This window comes from Mytilus trossulus, chromosome 7, assembly GCF_036588685.1.
Source record: "Mytilus trossulus isolate FHL-02 chromosome 7, PNRI_Mtr1.1.1.hap1, whole genome shotgun sequence".
Classification (NCBI taxonomy): Eukaryota; Metazoa; Mollusca; class Bivalvia; order Mytilida; family Mytilidae; genus Mytilus; species Mytilus trossulus.
The window spans coordinates 29,797,062-29,816,027 of NC_086379.1; the positions used below are offsets into that span (position 1 = coordinate 29,797,062).

At 32.5% G+C, this 18,966-nt stretch overlaps 1 protein-coding gene across 1 annotated transcript in view; it reads right to left on the reverse strand.

Annotated features, from left to right (window-relative positions):
• Positions 1 to 1,513: 1,513 nt before the first annotated feature.
• Positions 1,514 to 18,966, reverse strand: part of LOC134724908 (TATA-binding protein-associated factor 172-like) — a 62,668-nt gene continuing 45,215 nt past the window's right edge. Inside the window, exons 30-40 of the mRNA XM_063588256.1 lie at positions 13,229 to 13,306; positions 12,906 to 12,969; positions 11,777 to 11,984; positions 9,144 to 9,274; positions 8,525 to 8,647; positions 8,050 to 8,198; positions 6,958 to 7,113; positions 6,491 to 6,568; positions 4,907 to 5,036; positions 3,829 to 3,920; positions 1,514 to 2,081 (exon numbers count right to left, since the gene is read on the reverse strand). Coding sequence (XP_063444326.1) covers positions 1,814 to 2,081; positions 3,829 to 3,920; positions 4,907 to 5,036; positions 6,491 to 6,568; positions 6,958 to 7,113; positions 8,050 to 8,198; positions 8,525 to 8,647; positions 9,144 to 9,274; positions 11,777 to 11,984; positions 12,906 to 12,969; positions 13,229 to 13,306 — 1,477 coding nt within the window. The 3' untranslated portion in view covers positions 1,514 to 1,813. The remainder of the gene's footprint in view (positions 2,082 to 3,828; positions 3,921 to 4,906; positions 5,037 to 6,490; positions 6,569 to 6,957; positions 7,114 to 8,049; positions 8,199 to 8,524; positions 8,648 to 9,143; positions 9,275 to 11,776; positions 11,985 to 12,905; positions 12,970 to 13,228; positions 13,307 to 18,966) is intronic.

An 18,966-nucleotide genomic window follows, 5' to 3' on the forward strand; every position in this document is an offset into this window, starting at 1 on the left:
GAAATAAAAACAAACCTACCACAAAAGTTATTTAAACAATTCAACTAAGAAAAGAAAAATACATCAAATTGTCATTTATCATTTATACAATGTGTTTTACAATGCTATAAAACTTATCTGTGATTATCTTTAAAATGTCAAATAATAAACTGAATTTTAAACTATACTTATACCATCCTACAGAGATTATAATCATTAACCCACCCACCTGTCGCATATTCCCAAATCAATATCCCATTTTTTTCCTTAAAAAATCCTGATAAAACCTAATCCAAGCAATTTAATGACTATTCTTCATTATCAAATTCTGAAGTATGAAACTTTGCTTATTTTCATAGAATGAATTTTTGGACATCTGTCTTTTTTTGCAGTTTTCCTTGCTATGAAACATTTGATAAAAAGATAAAGAAATATAGTTGAATTTTGACTTCTGTCTTCAGAGAAGTTTTTCATAAATAACTTGAGATAAACAAAATGTATATGATAGAAGAAAAGGGCATGTAGTTTTCCTTCAAGTGTCTTTTAAAAGCTTAATATTTTGTAAGAAAGGAATTATTTGGACAAATACAAAATAAAACCAGGAAGAATAATGGATTGAACTAGCAACAAATATTGTGTATATTGATACATTTTTACATAAACATAAAAAATACACCATAAATATGAATACAATGTAAATATTACATTTATTCTCATGATTTCAAGACAAACCAAAATAAATTCTATTCTCAAGCAATATCAGACAGAGACAAATATAATTTCACAATTTATTTTTAAGAATAGTCACAAAGATTCTGCATGCTTTTATTTACTAAATACAAAGAATTATATCCTGGTTGATTATAATTCATTGCCACAAATTCTTCATATCAAGCTACTGGAGTGATATATAATGTTTCCATTCCAGTAGACAAGACTATGAATGACAGCAGGAGCCTTTGTTTTTCTTTCAGACTGGAAGATGTAAGTTTAAAATCCTCAAAAACTTTTTTTTCTTGAAGTTTTGTTCCAAAAGGATATTTTCAATGAAAGTTTAGGAGAGTATTTGTTATTCCTTACTTTCATAATTCAAGGCTTCTTAGTTTTACATCCATTTTAGACCAGTTTTTTTTCCATATTGAAATTAAATTCATTTATATCAAATAGCAGCAAGTTTGTGACCAACAACTATAAATTAAAACCCACAAATTACACATATACACAAACAGCAAATATATCATGAGTCACTATCTTTAGTTGTATATATTGGAATTTAGTTTTTTTTTACCATAACATGGTTTTGACAGGATTAACATTATTTTGATAGTTTATTTTGAAATATTTGTAAAACATTTAGAAATCTATCTTAGCATTATTAGTAATCGCTTTATAGAATTCCTCATCAATATGTGTAATTACTTGAAAATTATTGTTGCCAGCTGTTAAAAATATCTGCAATTTCTATCTTTTGTCAACAAATATAAAGACAGGACAAAGGCTTGAGGAATTGAATATAAAAAAAGGAGGAATGTGTTGCTATTGGGTACAACTGAGCAATTAAATAACCCTTCAATGTTGACCTTTGTTGAAGTTTTTTAATTCAAAAGTTTCAAAACAGAGAAGAGGAAACATTACACATTGATTGTTGGTTTTGCTTACAGTGACAAATATTTCATCCCAAAGGAAACACTACATCAACAAACCATAATTAAAGTCCAAAAATAAATTCCAGCTGGTTGCGAGTAGTTTAAGCCAGGACAGCTTGCTATTTTTCAATTCCTCACCTCTTGAGGCTTGAATTTTAGATATAAGTTTAAACCCAACATACAATGCTTTATTTCAGAGATTCCATAAAATTGTCAAGACTGTATTCCTTTTCATATTGTGATTCATCCCATAGCTCTCCTAGACTTTCAATAACAGTTTGCATGCTTTCCTTCTTATTCCATTTGTCTCCCTGTGATGAGCCTGCAATCTTTTCTCCTTTGTTTTTCTCATCCAATGAAAACAGGTCTAACAACTGGTCAGTTCCCATGCTTTGTAAGCTGGCATTTTCTTGGCTGATAACTGTGTTAGCAATTGTCATTTTGAACTTTTGGAGACTACAAAATAAAAATGAATACGTAATTACTTTATTGTGAAAAATATTTTTTAGGTGAGAAGTCGTCACTATGGTAATGCAACACTTTTTAAGTGACGCTTGACATTTTACAAGAATATGGTGCTAATGTAAGGGTCCTTTGATATTTATTTAATTTGATTACTGCTGCATATTTCTTTCAGCTGTTATATATTAAAAGGAGTTGCAAATAATATTAAAAAAATTGTTGATTTTTTCTACAACTTGTATCATTTACATCCCTACAAAACATTGTTTGACAAATTGCTATATAACCAGTGTATTTTTTTCTGATAAAATGGTTGGTTCAAATTTTGTGAAATTTTGGTATTTTTGCCAAAGGGTCAAAGTAAATACTTAATCCAAATTTTATGAAAAGTAAAAGAGCCATATTTATTTTAGTCAAGGTACCACCTTAAATGAAATGTTCTCATGTATTCATGAGTAAATTTCTTTTATAAAGCAAATACTAGACCATGAGTTATGAAAATTTGAAGTATGATTATACTCAGAGTTAGAATAAATTCAAACAATCGAAATGCAGGAATTCTAACAAATGTTATATAATATTATTCATAAATAAAGACAAAGCATATAAAAGTTTTGATCATTTATTTGACAATCTTAAAATGGCCGAGAGAATGGCTGTGAAGGCTCTGGTTGTTACTGGTTTGGTTGGGTTCCTGGTATGGTTGGTCTATCTTATTAAATATATGTATGCACATACATATATAACAATCCAGAGTAACTACTCTGTAGATTCAGTCGACAAGTTTAAAAACTACCATTAGCATATAGCTCATTCAGGCTTACATAGGGTCTCAATAAAAGAACACCTATAAAATTATGTAGCATTAAATTATTCACCAACATCTATTTAAAATAACTATCTGTATAAAATACTTGTTATTTTTATCACCAAGACATATATCTCTTTAATAAATAAAAAACTAAATGTATAATTCAACCTCTACATATATTGTCAAAACTATCCAAACTGAGTCACCCAGATTTACTCCTTAATTTCCTCCTTAACTCCAATAGCTCCCACATTTATCTCCGTACTTTCCTCCTTAAGTCTCCCAAATATGTCTCCTAACTTTACTCCCACAGCTCCCAAATTTATCTCCTTAATTTCCTCCTAAAGTCTCCCAAATATGTCTCCTTAATTTTCTCAGAGATTTCAAGTTTGGTGTTTCATAACATTCAATTCCAAACCATAACAATAACTGTTTTCGGTAGTTGATCATTTTAGTTTTATAAGAAAATCAGCCAATCACAGACTCTCTTACATAAGTCGGACCAATCAGCAACCATCTCTCAAATTAGGGAAATTCCCGAAATGCAATTCAAAATGTAAACACTGGACATTTATTGTAAATAAAGATGTTTTCCAGCTTAAACTCATTAAGAACTAACATATGTATTCATCATGAAGGTTATTACACCAACAGGATAACTTAGGAACACATGAAAAAGGTTAATATCTCAAATAAACAACAGAACTAAAGGTACCATCACTTCGGGAACAAACTTAGTCACCGCGAGTAATTTCCACTCATAACATCACTTGAAACACAATAGAACTAAATCAATTTTAGTGTAATCAGCGTATCAAATACATGCATATGCAAAGCACATCATCTCACAGACCTCTCCGTATTATTATTTGTACTTAATAACACAGCATATTAAAAAAAAAGGGGGGTTGACGGCATTACAATACTGACCCCATAATCTTTTCCTCAAGAGTTCCTCTTGTAATCAGCCTGTATACATTGACAACTTTCTTCTGACCAATTCTGTGTGCTCTGTCCATGGCCTATGAATACAGACAAAAAATGATACTTTATTCTCAGAGAATATGATTCATTTATCAGTTGTTGTTTGACTTTGAACTATTTTTCAATAACTGTGAGTACTCTAATAGATGTTTTGTGTATAATGCTGAAAAGCTTTTATAGCTGACAAAAATGCATAGACTTTTCTCATTGTTAAAGGAAATACAGTGACCTATATTTGCCTACATCCAAATCATTTGAATGGTGATTATTTTTCTCATTGGCAATCATACCACATCTCCTTATTTGTCTAACATTTTGGTCTGTCTATGGAAATAAAGCTTACACTATGATGAGATTTTTGATAGTGCGAAAAATATTTTAATCTTCATAACATTTGTATTTGAAAATAAAGAAATTCTGTATTTTAAATTCATGAAATTTCAGTAACTCTTCCACTGTTTTTTTTGGCGTGCAAAAGCATGTTAAGTAAAATTTTGTCAAGCAAATCTAAAAATCAGAACTTGCACTTCAGAAGAATCAGTGTTATAGATATAAATGAATTCCATCCTGCTATTTTTAAGAGGTTGTCCATTAACAGTAAATGTGATGCAGCTGACTCCACAAGATAAAGTGTTCCCTAGCAATAGCAATAGACTATATCACTGACTTTTGACTCGGAATTATGTAGTTTTTCAACAGGTTACCTTTCTGTGGTAGGGCATCCTGGTACGTGGTCTTGTAAAAGTTACCAAAATAAGGAAAATCAATCATATAATCAGTGTAATTTGAGGGGATAATTTATCATTTTTTGATGATTTTTTTGTGTAAAGAAAATATAAAGCAGTCAGTTTTCCACAAACATTTCACTGCTTGAGAGCTTGATTTTACTTCTTTACTTGCTCTTTCTTGACTCGGTAGCAGGATGTCTGATGTCCTAGCACAGACTAAGTAACCTGTTGAAAAAATATAAACTTCAGGGTCAAAAGTTGGTAATATGAAAATGATCTATCAATTGATCAAATACCTGTAAATCTTTCATTGGATTCCAATCATGTTCCACAAAGATGACAGTATCAGCGCCAGTCAGATTTAATCCAAGTCCTCCAACATGAGTAGTCAATAATAAAATATCAATAGATGGATCATTGTTGAACCTATAATAAGAAGAAAAATACAAAGATAATGTAATAAATTATCAATAGATGGATCATTGTTAAACCTTTAGTAAGAGGGAAAAAAACATTAATCATGTAAAGAAATATCAATAGATGGATCATTCTTGAACCTTTAATATGATAAAAAAAAACATACTGTGCATTTATTATTATTTGTTTATTCTTCGTGGATTTCGTTGGTACAGGTGAACCTCAAAATTAATTGAAATGAACAACAATTTATCTATAGGCTTGTATGGAGACTTCGGAAAAAACACAAAATTAAATATCCACGAATACATGTAAGTTTTACTTTGTAAATCCATGAAAATTGTTACCAATGAAAATAAATGAATCCACAAGATTATGTTATAAAATATCAATAGATGGATCATTCTTGAACCTTTAATAAGAAGGGGAAAACATTGACCATGACATTCAAAAAGGTAAAGTAATTGCGAAGTTTTTTCATTAAAATTCAAATTAAAAAATTTCTTTCAGTTATAACATAATCATATCTTTTTTTGTCATTGTAGGTTCACAAAATCAAAACTCCCTGCTACATTGCATAACTTAAGGAAAGTTCTTTGAAGTCCATTTAGGCTTTGTTTTTTAATTGTTTCACAGTCAAACATATAGAGCTAGAGGTACCATTTATGATGAAAATCAGCTATTCAAATGTCATTGAAAATACTAGTTAGTGTTCATGGATATCAAATGATAGACACTGGCCATGATGAACTTTTTTCTATTTAAAATAGATTTTCTGCTGTGGTCAGGTTTTAGCCTTTTGACACATTCCTATTTCCATTCTCAATTTCATTTATTGAAAAATGAATACAAATCCTGACCATTCACTCCCATTGTTCAATTAATCATCTCCATAATTCCTTTTTATGTGTTAATTAAATATTTGGCTCAAGAGTAACTGTGGATTCAATATTACTTTCGGGATACCACTTATTGTGGATTTCAAGTTGAAGGTAACCACAAGTTTTAAAATGTACAGTGAAGTACACATTTTCTTCCAGCTTGTATACCACGTATACAAACAATTTAGAACGGAGATGCTCCACTCGCATTTTGTCCAAAGTACACGGATGCCCCACTCGCAATTTCATTTTCTATGTTCACTGGACCCTGAAATTGGGGTAAAAACTCTTTAACTCCAAAAACTTTAACTCTAAGCAGGACAAATGGAAAGACGAACGAATGAACAGATGCACAGACCAGAAAACATTATGCCCCTCTACTATTGTAGGTGGGGCATAAAAAACAAGAATGTGTCAATAGAACAGAGATGCTCCACTCGCACTATCATTTTCTATGTTCAGTGGACCCTGAAATTGGGGTAAAACTAAAAAAATATAAATTTTCTGAAATTGTGAAAATAAATGAATCCACAGTTTCAAAATTATGAATACCAAGGTCATTCACTGTTAATGATAACATACCTGTTAACAATATTATGTCTGTTATTGGCAGGTACACTTCCATCTAACCTGAGGTAAGTAACACTTGGCATGTGAGTTCTGAAAACAAAAACAATTTTATGAATTTAAAATATTTTTTTCAGCATCAAAGATATCTTCATAGGATAAGCTAGATGCATATACATGAAGATGGACCCAACTACAATACAAGATACTGAAAGCTACTTTAAAGAAAAAAGTCAATTCAAACTAATAAATAAATCATTTTTTTTCCAAACTAAAGTACCAATCAGTACACATCCAACTGATTACGGTATTTGATATTTCATAGGATAAAAAAGTCATCATTGTGAAGCACATCTCCAGGTCCAGGATTTTCTCGCTGTATTGGGAGACCCATTGGTAGCTGTTTTCTGCTCTTTAGTCGGGTTGTTGTCTCTTTGACACATTCCCCATTTCCATTCTCAATTATATCATATATTACTTACTTGAGCAGATCATTTTCTACGATTTCCAGCATACTTTTGAGCTGACAGAAGAGCAAGACCCTGTGCTGACCAACAACTGGACCTTCACTCATAGCTGCCTGACCACTGGTACCACTAAAACTGGATACTCCTATACCACAATCATTTAATAATTGTCTGTAATAGAAATAAAGCAATATTTTACCAAAAGGAAAAACTTTAATAATCTTCTCATTTGTAAAGGGTTCAAGAATGTTAAAATTGTATCATGGTTTTTGTCTTGCATTTTGAAAAGTATAATTGTAACTTGTTGACCATTTAAATTTTCTCTGTGTTCACCAGTATCCATGAAATCAACAGAAATGGTATCTGAAAAATTAAGAATGAACCTGCAGTAGATGTAAGTTCTCGCCAATCAAGGAAGTAGATCATAAAAGGAACATCATAAGGTAAAACATATCCAATGGTTTTTTTTTACAGAAATAAGTTATGGTGAAGCAGAATGACAGAGGTTTGACTAGTGGAGTTCTCCATTGCAGATTTAATACAATTACTTTTACTTCCACCTTCTGTGTTAACAAATTTATATAAGACGATGTGGAATGAGTGCCAATGAGACAACTCTCTATCAAAATATCAATTTATAAAAGTTAATCATTATAGATCAAAATACCGCCTTTAACACAGAGCTTTGGCTCTTTTTGAACAATAAGCTATAAAGGGCCCCAAAATTACTAGTGTTAAACCATTCAAACATGAAAACCAACGGTCTAATCTATAAAAAACAAGAACACTTTTGTGACAGTTTTATTTTCACTTTTTCAGGATAAGAGTTAATATGCAAAATCAAAATAACCGCAAATATTTCATTGAAGCTGGAAATCATACATATTAAGTGGCACCAATTTGAATTCAGTCCACAAATTTCAAATTAAATACAGTGTTTATATTTCATAATTAACAAGTAAGTTATCAAGTATATCTTATTTAGAGTCACCATATACATACATAATAACAGACAAAATATGAGCTTTGGTGAGCTCTTTAACCAAAAATCACATGAAAAATCACAGGAGTGAGAATATTCACACTCTTTTATATACATGAACATACTTGAGGGCCATTAGTTTAGGGGTATGTTGGAGATCTCGTAGATTGGAATTCTGTTGTTTGAGCTGGACAGTAATCTCTTTATATTTAGGATGGTTTGGCGTCAGTACCAGAGACGGGTGATTACAAACTTTCTTCAGGTACTGCAATGCCTACAAATATTAAGTATTTTAATATTTAATATAAGCATAAATGTTTTAAAATCTTATTGGAATGAAAAAAAATACCCCTGCTTGCAATTTTTCCATTTATAAAGGAGCATAAATGGAAAATGATAAAATCATTAACACCCAAATTGGAAATTGATATGAGTTTTATGGTAATAAGTGTTGTATATAAGTTTCATAGTATTTCTTTGAGAATATGTATCCTTTTCAAGGGCCCCCAAAAACATCTAATAATTTTCAAACATATTTTTGCTCTTAGCATGTAAATTTTGATATTTTTGTTTAAAAAACATGACTAATTAGTATTTTACCTGGAACACATGACCAATTGATGGATTCTGTTTCTGTGAATCTTCCTCTCCTCCTAGCTGAGTGACAGCATCATCCAAACCTTGCTTTGCCCTTGACTTGGCAAAATCTTCATACAATTGAACCTGAAAAATAAGGTTTATTTATTATAATTGTTAAAGATGATAAATATCTCTAGAAAATAAAAATATAGGAATATTACATCAATCAATGAATGCTGCAAAACTTAAACAATTGAAAGGAGAAATTTGGATGAAGGGGAAAAAATTGGACACAGCTGGTACCATATAAAATATAAGACGCTGTGGGCTACACCTTGATGAATAAACATATGACAAGAAAAATGCTATTTATTGCATGACATTTTATAAATAAAAGTGTAACCAGACTTCAAACAGGATGTGGTACATGTACAAAAAAATAAGGAAATATTTCACTAAGTGTGGCAGAACACAAAGAAGCTAACAGTTGCTGGTCCCAGTATGCTGGGGTTTTGAACCACTCTTATTTAGAGAGAAGCTGCATTTAAATGGGAACATGTGGTTGGAACACCTTCCCCCCATTTATCCTGGGTTGATACCAAAACATAGAAAAGTATAACTGATCAAACCATTGACTTACCTGTAATGGACTGAGATCACAGTAATAGTCCTGTATAATTTTAGGTGGCAAGTCTTGTAATACATCTTCCTTTAATCTTCTTAAGATGAATGGTAGAACTTGTCTGTGTAGAGATTCCATAGCTAAAGCTCCTGTTAAAAAATGATTAACACAGGTGAGTTCTATAGATTGCATTTCTGTAAATATTGACAATGCAATTTCCCATAGGAACTCCTTTTACGGCTAAGTACCACTTTTACTATGAAGTTTTGAAAAAAATCCTATCCTAGAATTGAAAGTTCATATGTAATACAATTTTTTTCAAAGGTCAAAATATAGGGCTGTTTGGCATATTTTCAACATTTATATGCCCTGAACTTTTCAGAGTTCAAACTAACACTTATTTTCTAAACTACCCCTACCTCAAATGAAGGGTTACCAGAGATTTCAATGTAAACAATATGCACATGTATATTTACGGGTAACATTCCCAAGTTATGTCTCTGTGAGATGGAACACAGAGAGCATAACTGGGAAACAGTATGTTAACAAAATTAATTTTCTAAGAATATTCTAAATCTCCCCAAAAGAGGCAAGGTTTGAAAAACAGCTGCATTTACAAAGTGCAACCTATATCAAGTACTGTGGATTCTTTTAATTTCGTAGGTACCAATTTTCATTGGCTGACGAAAACTTGTATTTTCATGGACATTTAAATTCCGGGGTCTGCATACAAAATATTGGAAAATTTAACTAGAGGCCTAAAGAGCCTGTGTCGCTCACCTTGGTCTATGTGAATATTAAACAAAGGACGCAGATGGATTCATGACAACTTTGTGTTTTAGTGATGGTTAATGTGTTTGTACATCTTACTTTACTGTACATTCTTGCTGCTAACAATTATCTCTATCTATAATGAACTTGGCCCAGTAGTTTTAGTGGAAAATGTTAGTAAAAATTTACATATTTTATGAAAATTGTTAAAAGTTGACTGTAAATGACAATAACTCCATTTTGGTCATGTTGACTCATTTTAAGGTATCACTTTGCTGTACATCATTGCTGTTAACAGTTTATCTCTATCTATAAAAGTATTCAAAATAAAAACCAAAAACGGCAAAATTACCCCAAAATTACCAATTCAGGGGCAGCAACCTAATAATAGAATGTCTGATCCATCTGAAAATTTCACGGCATGATAAATCTTCACCTAATAACAATTTTCCTGAGTCAGATTTGCTCTAAATGCTTTGATTTTTGAGTTATAAGCCAAAAACTGCATTTCACACCTTTGTACTATTTTCAGCCATGGCGGCCATCTTGGTTGGATTGCCTGGTCATCGGACACATTTTTCAAACTAGTTACCCCAAAGATCAATGTGGCCAAGTTTGGATATTTTGGGCCCAGTAGTTTCAGAGGAGAAGAGTTTTGATAAAGATTACAAAGATTTACGAAAAAATTGTTAAAAATAGACTAAAAAGGGCAATAACTCCTAAAGGGGTCAACTGACCATTTTGGTCATGCTTACTTATTTGTAAATCTTACTTTGCTGAACATTATTGCTGTTTACAGTTTATCTCTATCTATTATAATATTCAAGATAATAACCAAAAACAGCAAAATTTCCTTAAAATTTCCAAATCAGGGGCAGCAACCCAACCATTCATCTGAAAATTTCAGGGCAGATATATCTTGACCTGATAAACAATTTTACTCCATGTCAGATTTGCTGTAAATGCTTTGGTTTTTGAGTTATAAGCTAAAACCTGCATTTTACCCCTATGTTCTTTTTTTAGCCATGGCAGTCATCCGGACACATTTTTTAAACTAGATACCCCATTGATGATTGTGGCCAAGTTTGGTTTAATTTGGCCCAGTAGTTTCAGAGGAGAAGATTTTGTAAAAGCTAACGAGGGACAACGACGACGTCGGATGCCAAGTGATGAGAAAAGCTCACTTGGCCCTTTGGGTCAGGTGAGCTAAAAATGAACATTTGAATTTGTGGTGCACCTGTACCCACGAAATCAAAGAAAATTGGTATCCAACGAATAATAAATAAATCCACAGTATTAGTCTTATAAATATTTTTATTTATATTTTCTAGAATATGAGACTTTTCCTGATAGATAACATATTTTCCAAAATCTCTCTGAATTTCAGGTCCAATTGCTCTTCAACTTTATTTGGCATTTTTTTACTTTTTTATTTGATTGAAGCCAATGAGTCTTTAGTAGCTGAAACATGCATCTAGCATATAAAATTGAATCCTCATATCTTTGATGAGTTTTTTAACAAATGAAGATAAAAATCATATTATATATTCCTATATATTGAATACATTTTGTTTTAATCATTTTTATTACCAGAATTTTTGTTTTTAAAATAACACTAATTTTTGACTAATTTAAATGTTAGATGGATAAACTGGATCACTGCATCAATCAACTGATCTTGAATGCCTCTCATTTTTAAAGCAATTAAATTAGTTGACCAGATGCAGCCTGATACGACCGCAGAGGTCAAACCCTGAACAATTGGGGCAAGGTTGGACAAATTATTGAAGTCCGATATAGTTATGACAGTCTGAATTTGGATTGTAATCTAATTTTTTGATAAAGTGAAATTCCCTAAAATGTTTATAAATATACATTACCTGCTTCTTGTTCCTTAGACGTGCTCTTGGCATCCCTACTTTGTAGAATGGGTTTACCATATCTGGCCTGGAACTGTTTCTCTGTACCCAAGAATCCAGGCATTAGGAAATCAAACAGGGACCACAGGTCTAACACATTGTTCTGGATGGGGGTCCCTGACAATATCAGTCTGTGGTTACAGTTCAGCTGTTTTACAGCTTTCGATAACTGAAACAGATTAAAGAACTATTGTAAGATTTGGACATATGTTGGATGAACAACCAATTCCTCATCAGCTATCATATGGTGTAGTAGACCTATTTACACTTGTATGCAAGTTTGTCTGCCATAACATAATGTCGCACAGTTTCCCATAAACTTTGACTTCAGAATTCAAAATATTTGACGTCACAACTAAAAAGTGATTGTTGCTTGAAGTCAAAAGGTTATTCGGAAGTGATATAAAGTCATTCAAAGTCAAAATACAGCTAAATACCAAAAGTGTAAATACGTTCATTAAGTTAAAGGGGGTCAAAATTGTTCTACATGTTTCTATCATTTTATATTTACAATTCAACTGGCTTATGGATGTATGGCAAATGCTACTACTTTATATGTTTAAATTTGACAAAAGGAACAAACAAGTTTTAGCTATAGATTAAAAAATTAAACCTGATAAATATACACTATATTTTAGTTTCTTTCGTACAATTTGGAAATTAGTATGGCACACAACAACCCGACCATAGAAAAAAACAACAGCAAAAGGTCACCAACAGGTGTTCAATGTAGCGAGAAATTCCTGCACCCAGAGGCGTCCTTCAGCAGGCCCATAAACAAATATATACTAGTTCAGTAATAATGAACGCCATACTAATTTCCAATTTCCATTCTCAATTTTACTTATAATTTAAACAAGTCTTCATGATGTAATTACAAGATTTCAGCAAAAGTTTAGGATAGGTATATTTCAGTTAACTGTCAATAAATTCATCTAACTAAATGCTGTAATTTGCAATAAGTTATCAAATCTTTATTATACTATCTGTAGTAATGTTTCTCCATTATTAAATTTTCCTATTTTCATGTCACTTTCTAGATGTTTTGCTAATTGTACCTCTTTTTCGTAGATTATACAGGAAAACTTACCTTTGTTTTACCATTTTTAATAACATGTCCCTCATCCAGTACACAATAATTCCAATTTATTGACCTAAAATTACAAAAATGTGAGTTAATTTCAAAATCATTTTTATCTAACCCATTTGAAAGTTTAGTTTTCAGGACATGCAGAACTTTCTGCTTTTGTTTGTATTCAATTAAAGTTCTGCCATTTTAATATAAGTGTGAAAACTGCAAGCCTAACAAAACCAGACATATATTAGGTAGCTATAATTAAGTATGAATATCATTTTTAACAAATCCATTAATGCATAGACTTGTTTGATAGATTTACAGAAAATAATACTGACCCAAAGAAATCAATGTCATTTCTTACAACATCATATGATGCCACTATCAAGTTGTGCTTCTTGACTTTCTTTTGTAATCTGAAAAAATATGAAGTCAAATCAGTGTACTAGCTGGCCCAACATATGTGAAACAACACCCATCTGCCCTATTCTGGTTACATATCCCTATGCATAATAGGGAAATAATGAAAATATTCATTGAAGAAAGTCATAATAACTAATGTTAAAGCAGTTTACAAATCTAAATTATTATAAATTTACCAAAAAACATTAAATTTAAATTATAATTTGATTTTGTTTTACTTTATAATAATAATTTTCAATTGTGTTATTATCTGTGTTTTCACAAAGTTTTTACAACTCATTTGGATAATGTCAGATCATCACAACATATGAATTTTTCTATGAATGATACTTCACAAATGAAAAATAAAACAAGAATGTGTCCCCAGTAAACGGATACCCCATCTGCACGGGCATATTGCATTTCCGCTAATTTTTCAAAGTCCCAATACTACGTTTCCGCAAATTTAAAGTATACGTTTCCGCAATTTGTATTTATTACTTTTCCGCAAATTTACCTGGTAAATTATAAAGATTTGAATGTACATTTATATGATATATTTTTTTAATTCTTTTTCTAATAAAGAAAATATTCTGATCTTAGTATAAATTCATTTCTTAATTTGGCGTATAAATATTCGCATACGCTTATATCCGCAGTAATTCGGTTTTCACACATATATATCTGGATTTCGCGCCTTTTCTCTTGTCGAGAAAAATTTACTGATCAGATCGACACGTATACTGACCTTGGTAATATGAGTGAACCTGAACCGGAATCGCCTATACGAATTCAATGCAGTGAAGAACGTGAAGGGTCTACTCGATTTTCACCTGAGGATGCCTTATCGCTGTTTACCCAGAGCCTTGATTTGACATTGAGAAAGCACAAAGAAGAGTTATTCAAGGAGATTGACACGCGAATTGGTGCTAAAGAAGTTGAAAGTGTTCCTCCGGTAAAACAGACTCCTAAATTCAGGTACGACGGTAATGAAAAGCAATTTAGTTTTAACGGAGAACGTTTAACAGAACTTGAAAAGACCCTCAAATTCATAGAGAAAGATTCCCCGGCTTTAGCCATTCAGTACCTAGAAAAGAGCATAAAGGCCCTAAAGGAAAGAAATAAGCTTCTTCGAATAGCCGACAAGTACGGGTGGGACGTAGTGGACGAATATATAGACGACCCTATTACAGAGGGGACCGACGACGCAACAAAGTTAAGACAAGCCGACTACCGGGCCAAAGCTAAGAGACGTAACAAAGTAAGCACCCGTCCTGCTCCTTATATTCCAGAACCAGAGAGTCTCCTAGTTCCTCAAGATGAGCCTTTTCGTAAAACTTCATCAGCATCTACAAGAGAAGTATCTAGAAACTACAAATACCCGGCTGCCCAAGGATCACAAACCCGCACAGGACCTCGTACCGGTATCTACAACCAGAATGAGTACTTCACCAGTTCACAACCAACAGACAGGTGTTACTACTGCAATGGAGAGGGTCACTGGGCCTATCATTGCCCAAAGAGACGGAGGTTCCAACCAGCGGAGACCAGTGGTTCTTCAGGAGCAAAGTGATGAAACAGTTAAGTACAATTTATCTCCTTTTATAAGTCACGATCAAGATTTTGAATTTCAGTGCTCCTCAGCCAGCTCGTTTAGAGTAGATAATTTACGGAGAAATTTAGATTTTTGGAAATATACTTTAAATGCTAATAATTTTGTTCTTAATGTTGTCGAATTTGGATACCTAATACCTTTTTACAAATTGCCACCGTCAGCTTTTTTAAAGAACAACAGTTCAGCTGTAAAACACACATCTTTTGTTGAGTCATCAATTATAGAATTATTGTCAACAGGTGTGATTCGTGAGGTGAAAGATCACATTCCTTTTATCGTTAATCCGTTATCGGTGTCAGTTAACGACTCAGGTAAAAAGAGATTGATTTTGGACTTGAGGCACGTTAATAAGTTAATAAGAAAATTTAAATACGAAGGTGTTACTGAGGCTTTGCAATTTGTATCAAATCCAGGATTTCTGATAAAATTTGATTTAAAGAGTGGTTATCATCACATTAATATACACGAAGATCATCAAAAGTTTTTAGGTTTTTGTTGGGTTTTCCCAACTGGCCCCCGTTATTTCGTTTTTAGATGTTTACCGTTTGGTTTGTCTACAGCTGGTCACGTGTTTTCTAAAGTGTTGAGGCCACTAGTTAAGCACTGGAGATCACAAGGTTATCGTATGATCATATATTTAGATGACGGTTGGGGGATTGAGTCCTCTTTTGAGGATTGTGTGAAGCTTTCTAAGGTCGTAAAGCATGATTTATTGTCAGCAGGTTTTTTCCTGAATCATGAAAAAAGTATTTGGGACACCACAAAAGTTTTAACTTGGCTTGGGTTCCGTTGGCATTTGGACACTTTTAATTTAGAGTAACCTGAAGATAAGATTGAGCGTTTTAAATCTACTATAGACGATATTTTTAGCAATATCAATAATATAACTGCTAGACAATTAGCACGAGTTACTGGCAAGATCATTTCATTTATTCCCAGTTTTGGAAACATTTGCAGAATAATGTCTAGGAATATGCTCATTCTTATCGCCGCTAGCGATTATTGGGATTTTTACATTCAGTTAACCGACGAAGCTATTTTTGAATTAAACTTTTGGAAGAATAACTGCACATCACTTCCCAGGAAATCTCTCTTACCCGTTTCATTTTTACCAGATAGAATTGTCTTTACTGATGCAAGTGGTTTCGCTTGTGCGGGGTTTGCTGTTGAAACTTCAAATAAAATCGTACATAAAATGTGGACTCCCGACGAGGCAAAGAAAAGCTCTACATTCAGAGAACTTTCAGCAGTATTTATAACCCTATTTTCCTTATTGCCCGATTTTCAAAATCGTTTGGTGAAAATTTATACGGACAATCAAAATGTAGTTAAAATTGTGCAGGCTGGGAGCATGAGATCAGAATTACAAGACATCGCTTTGAAAATTTTTAATCTATGTATTCGTAATTGCATATCCCTTGAAGTAGAATGGGTTCCCCGTGAGCTTAACACTACTGCAGATTTTTACAGTAAACTGTTTGACTTTAATGACTGGTATGTGAATGATGTGTATTTCAAGTATTTTAATTCTTTATGGGGTCCGTTCGATTGTGATGTTTTTGCCGACTATAACAATCACAAATTACAGATTTTCTTTTCGGCGTATTGGTGTCCAGATACTAGTGGTGTTGATGCTTTCGGGTTTTCGTGGAATACTTATAACTGTTGGTTAGTTCCCCCTGTTCACCTTGTTGGTAGAGCATTAAATCATATGTTAATTTGTAAAGGAAAGGGTACTATCGTTGTTCCGAAATGGACCTCGTCATGTTTTTGGCCTTTATTGTGGTCATCATCGAACAACCAATACAAATCTTTTGTAAGGGATTTTGTAGAGTACGTTAAACCATCTGGATTTTTTTTGCCAAGGTTCGGATAAAAATAGCATTTTCATTCATTCTCCATTAACTTTCAACGTTCTTGTTTTAAAGATTGATTGTAGTTAAATCCGTAAGTATATCACTCAATATCCATTTAAATATCTATTTATTTTTTATTAGTTTTATTTGTATTTTTTGTCGGGTGTTATACTAGTAGTTTCAAACCAATCCTGTTTTGGCATAGTAGTTATATACAAATTATTTTGCGACACGCATTTGTTGAGCATACTTAAAATTGGAGTTATGCATTAAATACGCATTTTATAAGGTATGGAATCGTTTATACCGTTGTTTGCACTTACCAAAGTCCCGTTTGGGCATAACTTAGGTTCATTTATCATGTTTTATTCTATGTCAGAGATAAGAACCGATTGGGCTCTCTCGTGTGCATATATGAGTCCCGTCTTGGGCATTATATTGATTTATTCTTTATGTGTTCTTTAATGGAGAGATAAGTCCCGTTTGGGCCCTCTATCACATTAACATAAGTCCCGTTTGGGCCCTCTATCACATTAACATAAGTCCCGTTTGGACATTGTATTGTTTTATTTTGGAGAGATAAGTCCCGAGTGGGCATCTAGCACGTATACATCAAAGTCTCGTTTGAGCATTATTCTTTTTTATTGTGTTCGAGATAAGTCCAGCTTGGGCCTCTAGTATGCATGAGTTATGTCCCCTTCGGACATCAAGGTATTTTATCATGCATTGTTGAATTTTACAAAGGAGATAATTCCATTTTGGTACTCTCAAAATGCCATTTAATTTAATGATTTTCTAATTTATATTAATACATTTAATCCGTTAATTGTATACTTGTAAATCAAAATTGAGAGTATTTTGATTAAATTCTTTTACATTTAGTCCTTCGCTATATAATTTTTTAAATCAAATTAATTTCATTTAAATTTATTTTTCAGTTTAGATTCAAACATTCACATTGGGAATCCTTAAGGCATTTTTCTAATCCTGACTTGAAAGCTCTAACAGTTTCTTTGTGTTCAGTAGTAACTGCTTCAAAAAGCGAAAATACTTTGAAGAAATATAAAGGATATTTCAAAAGATTCAAATACTGGTGCTTAAAGTACAATCTACCGTTTTTGCCTACCACTGTGTGTACAGTTGCTCTTTATCTTAACCATTTGATACAATCTGGAGTTTCCACTGCCGTTTTAAACGCAGCATACTATTCAATTAAGTGGGAACATGATCTGAATTTATATGACAGTATATTAAATGACAAATTATTAGACATGGTATTAGAAGGTGGTATAAGATTGTTATCTAAACCTTTGAAAAGGAAAGAACCCATCACCCCTACTATTTTGAAGAGTATTATTACAAAATTCGACAAAAATGACAATCTGCCAGGGTTGAGAATCTGTGCTATGATGTTGTTAGGGTTTTCCGGGTTTTTAAGATACGATGAGTTAGCACACATCCGATCTTCTGATTTAACGTTCAACGATTCTCATCTACAAATAAACATTCAAAAAAGTAAGACTGATAGATATTGACAGGGTAACACTATTTTGATTTCTAGAACTGGTACAGACCTTTGTCCAGTTGCTATGCTACAGAAATATTTTCGCGTAGCAAGTTTGCCAGTTGGGAGTGAAGATTACATCTTCAGAGCTCTTTCATACTTCAAATCTATTGATAAGCATAAACTAGCTTGCACGAATAGGCCGCTTTCTTACACTCGAACTAGGGAAATTATTTTAAACGCGATTTCTGAAATAGGCCTGAATAGTTCTTTATTTGGCTTACATAGTCTAAGGAGCGGGGGCGTTACAGCAGCTGCTAGTAATTCTGTTCCCGACAGGCTTTTGAAAGCTCACGGTAGATGGAAGACAGACAAGGCTAAAGATGGTTACATAAAAGAAAAGTTAGAAAATAGACTTAAAATTTCTCAAAATTTGGGATTATAATTATGTGATTAGAACATCCTTCCTTCCTTTGTTTTTGTCGAAACTGATCAGTACAATTTCTCATCCCAAATTGCTTTTTGTTTTATTTATATATAATTAAGACAATTTTTATGTTCGTATGAGTACAGCGAAGAAGAACATAAATTCATTTCTTAATTTGGCGTATAAATATTCGCATACGCTTATATCCGCAGTAATTCGGTTTTCACACATATATATCTGGATTTCGCGCCTTTTCTCTTGTCGAGAAAAAT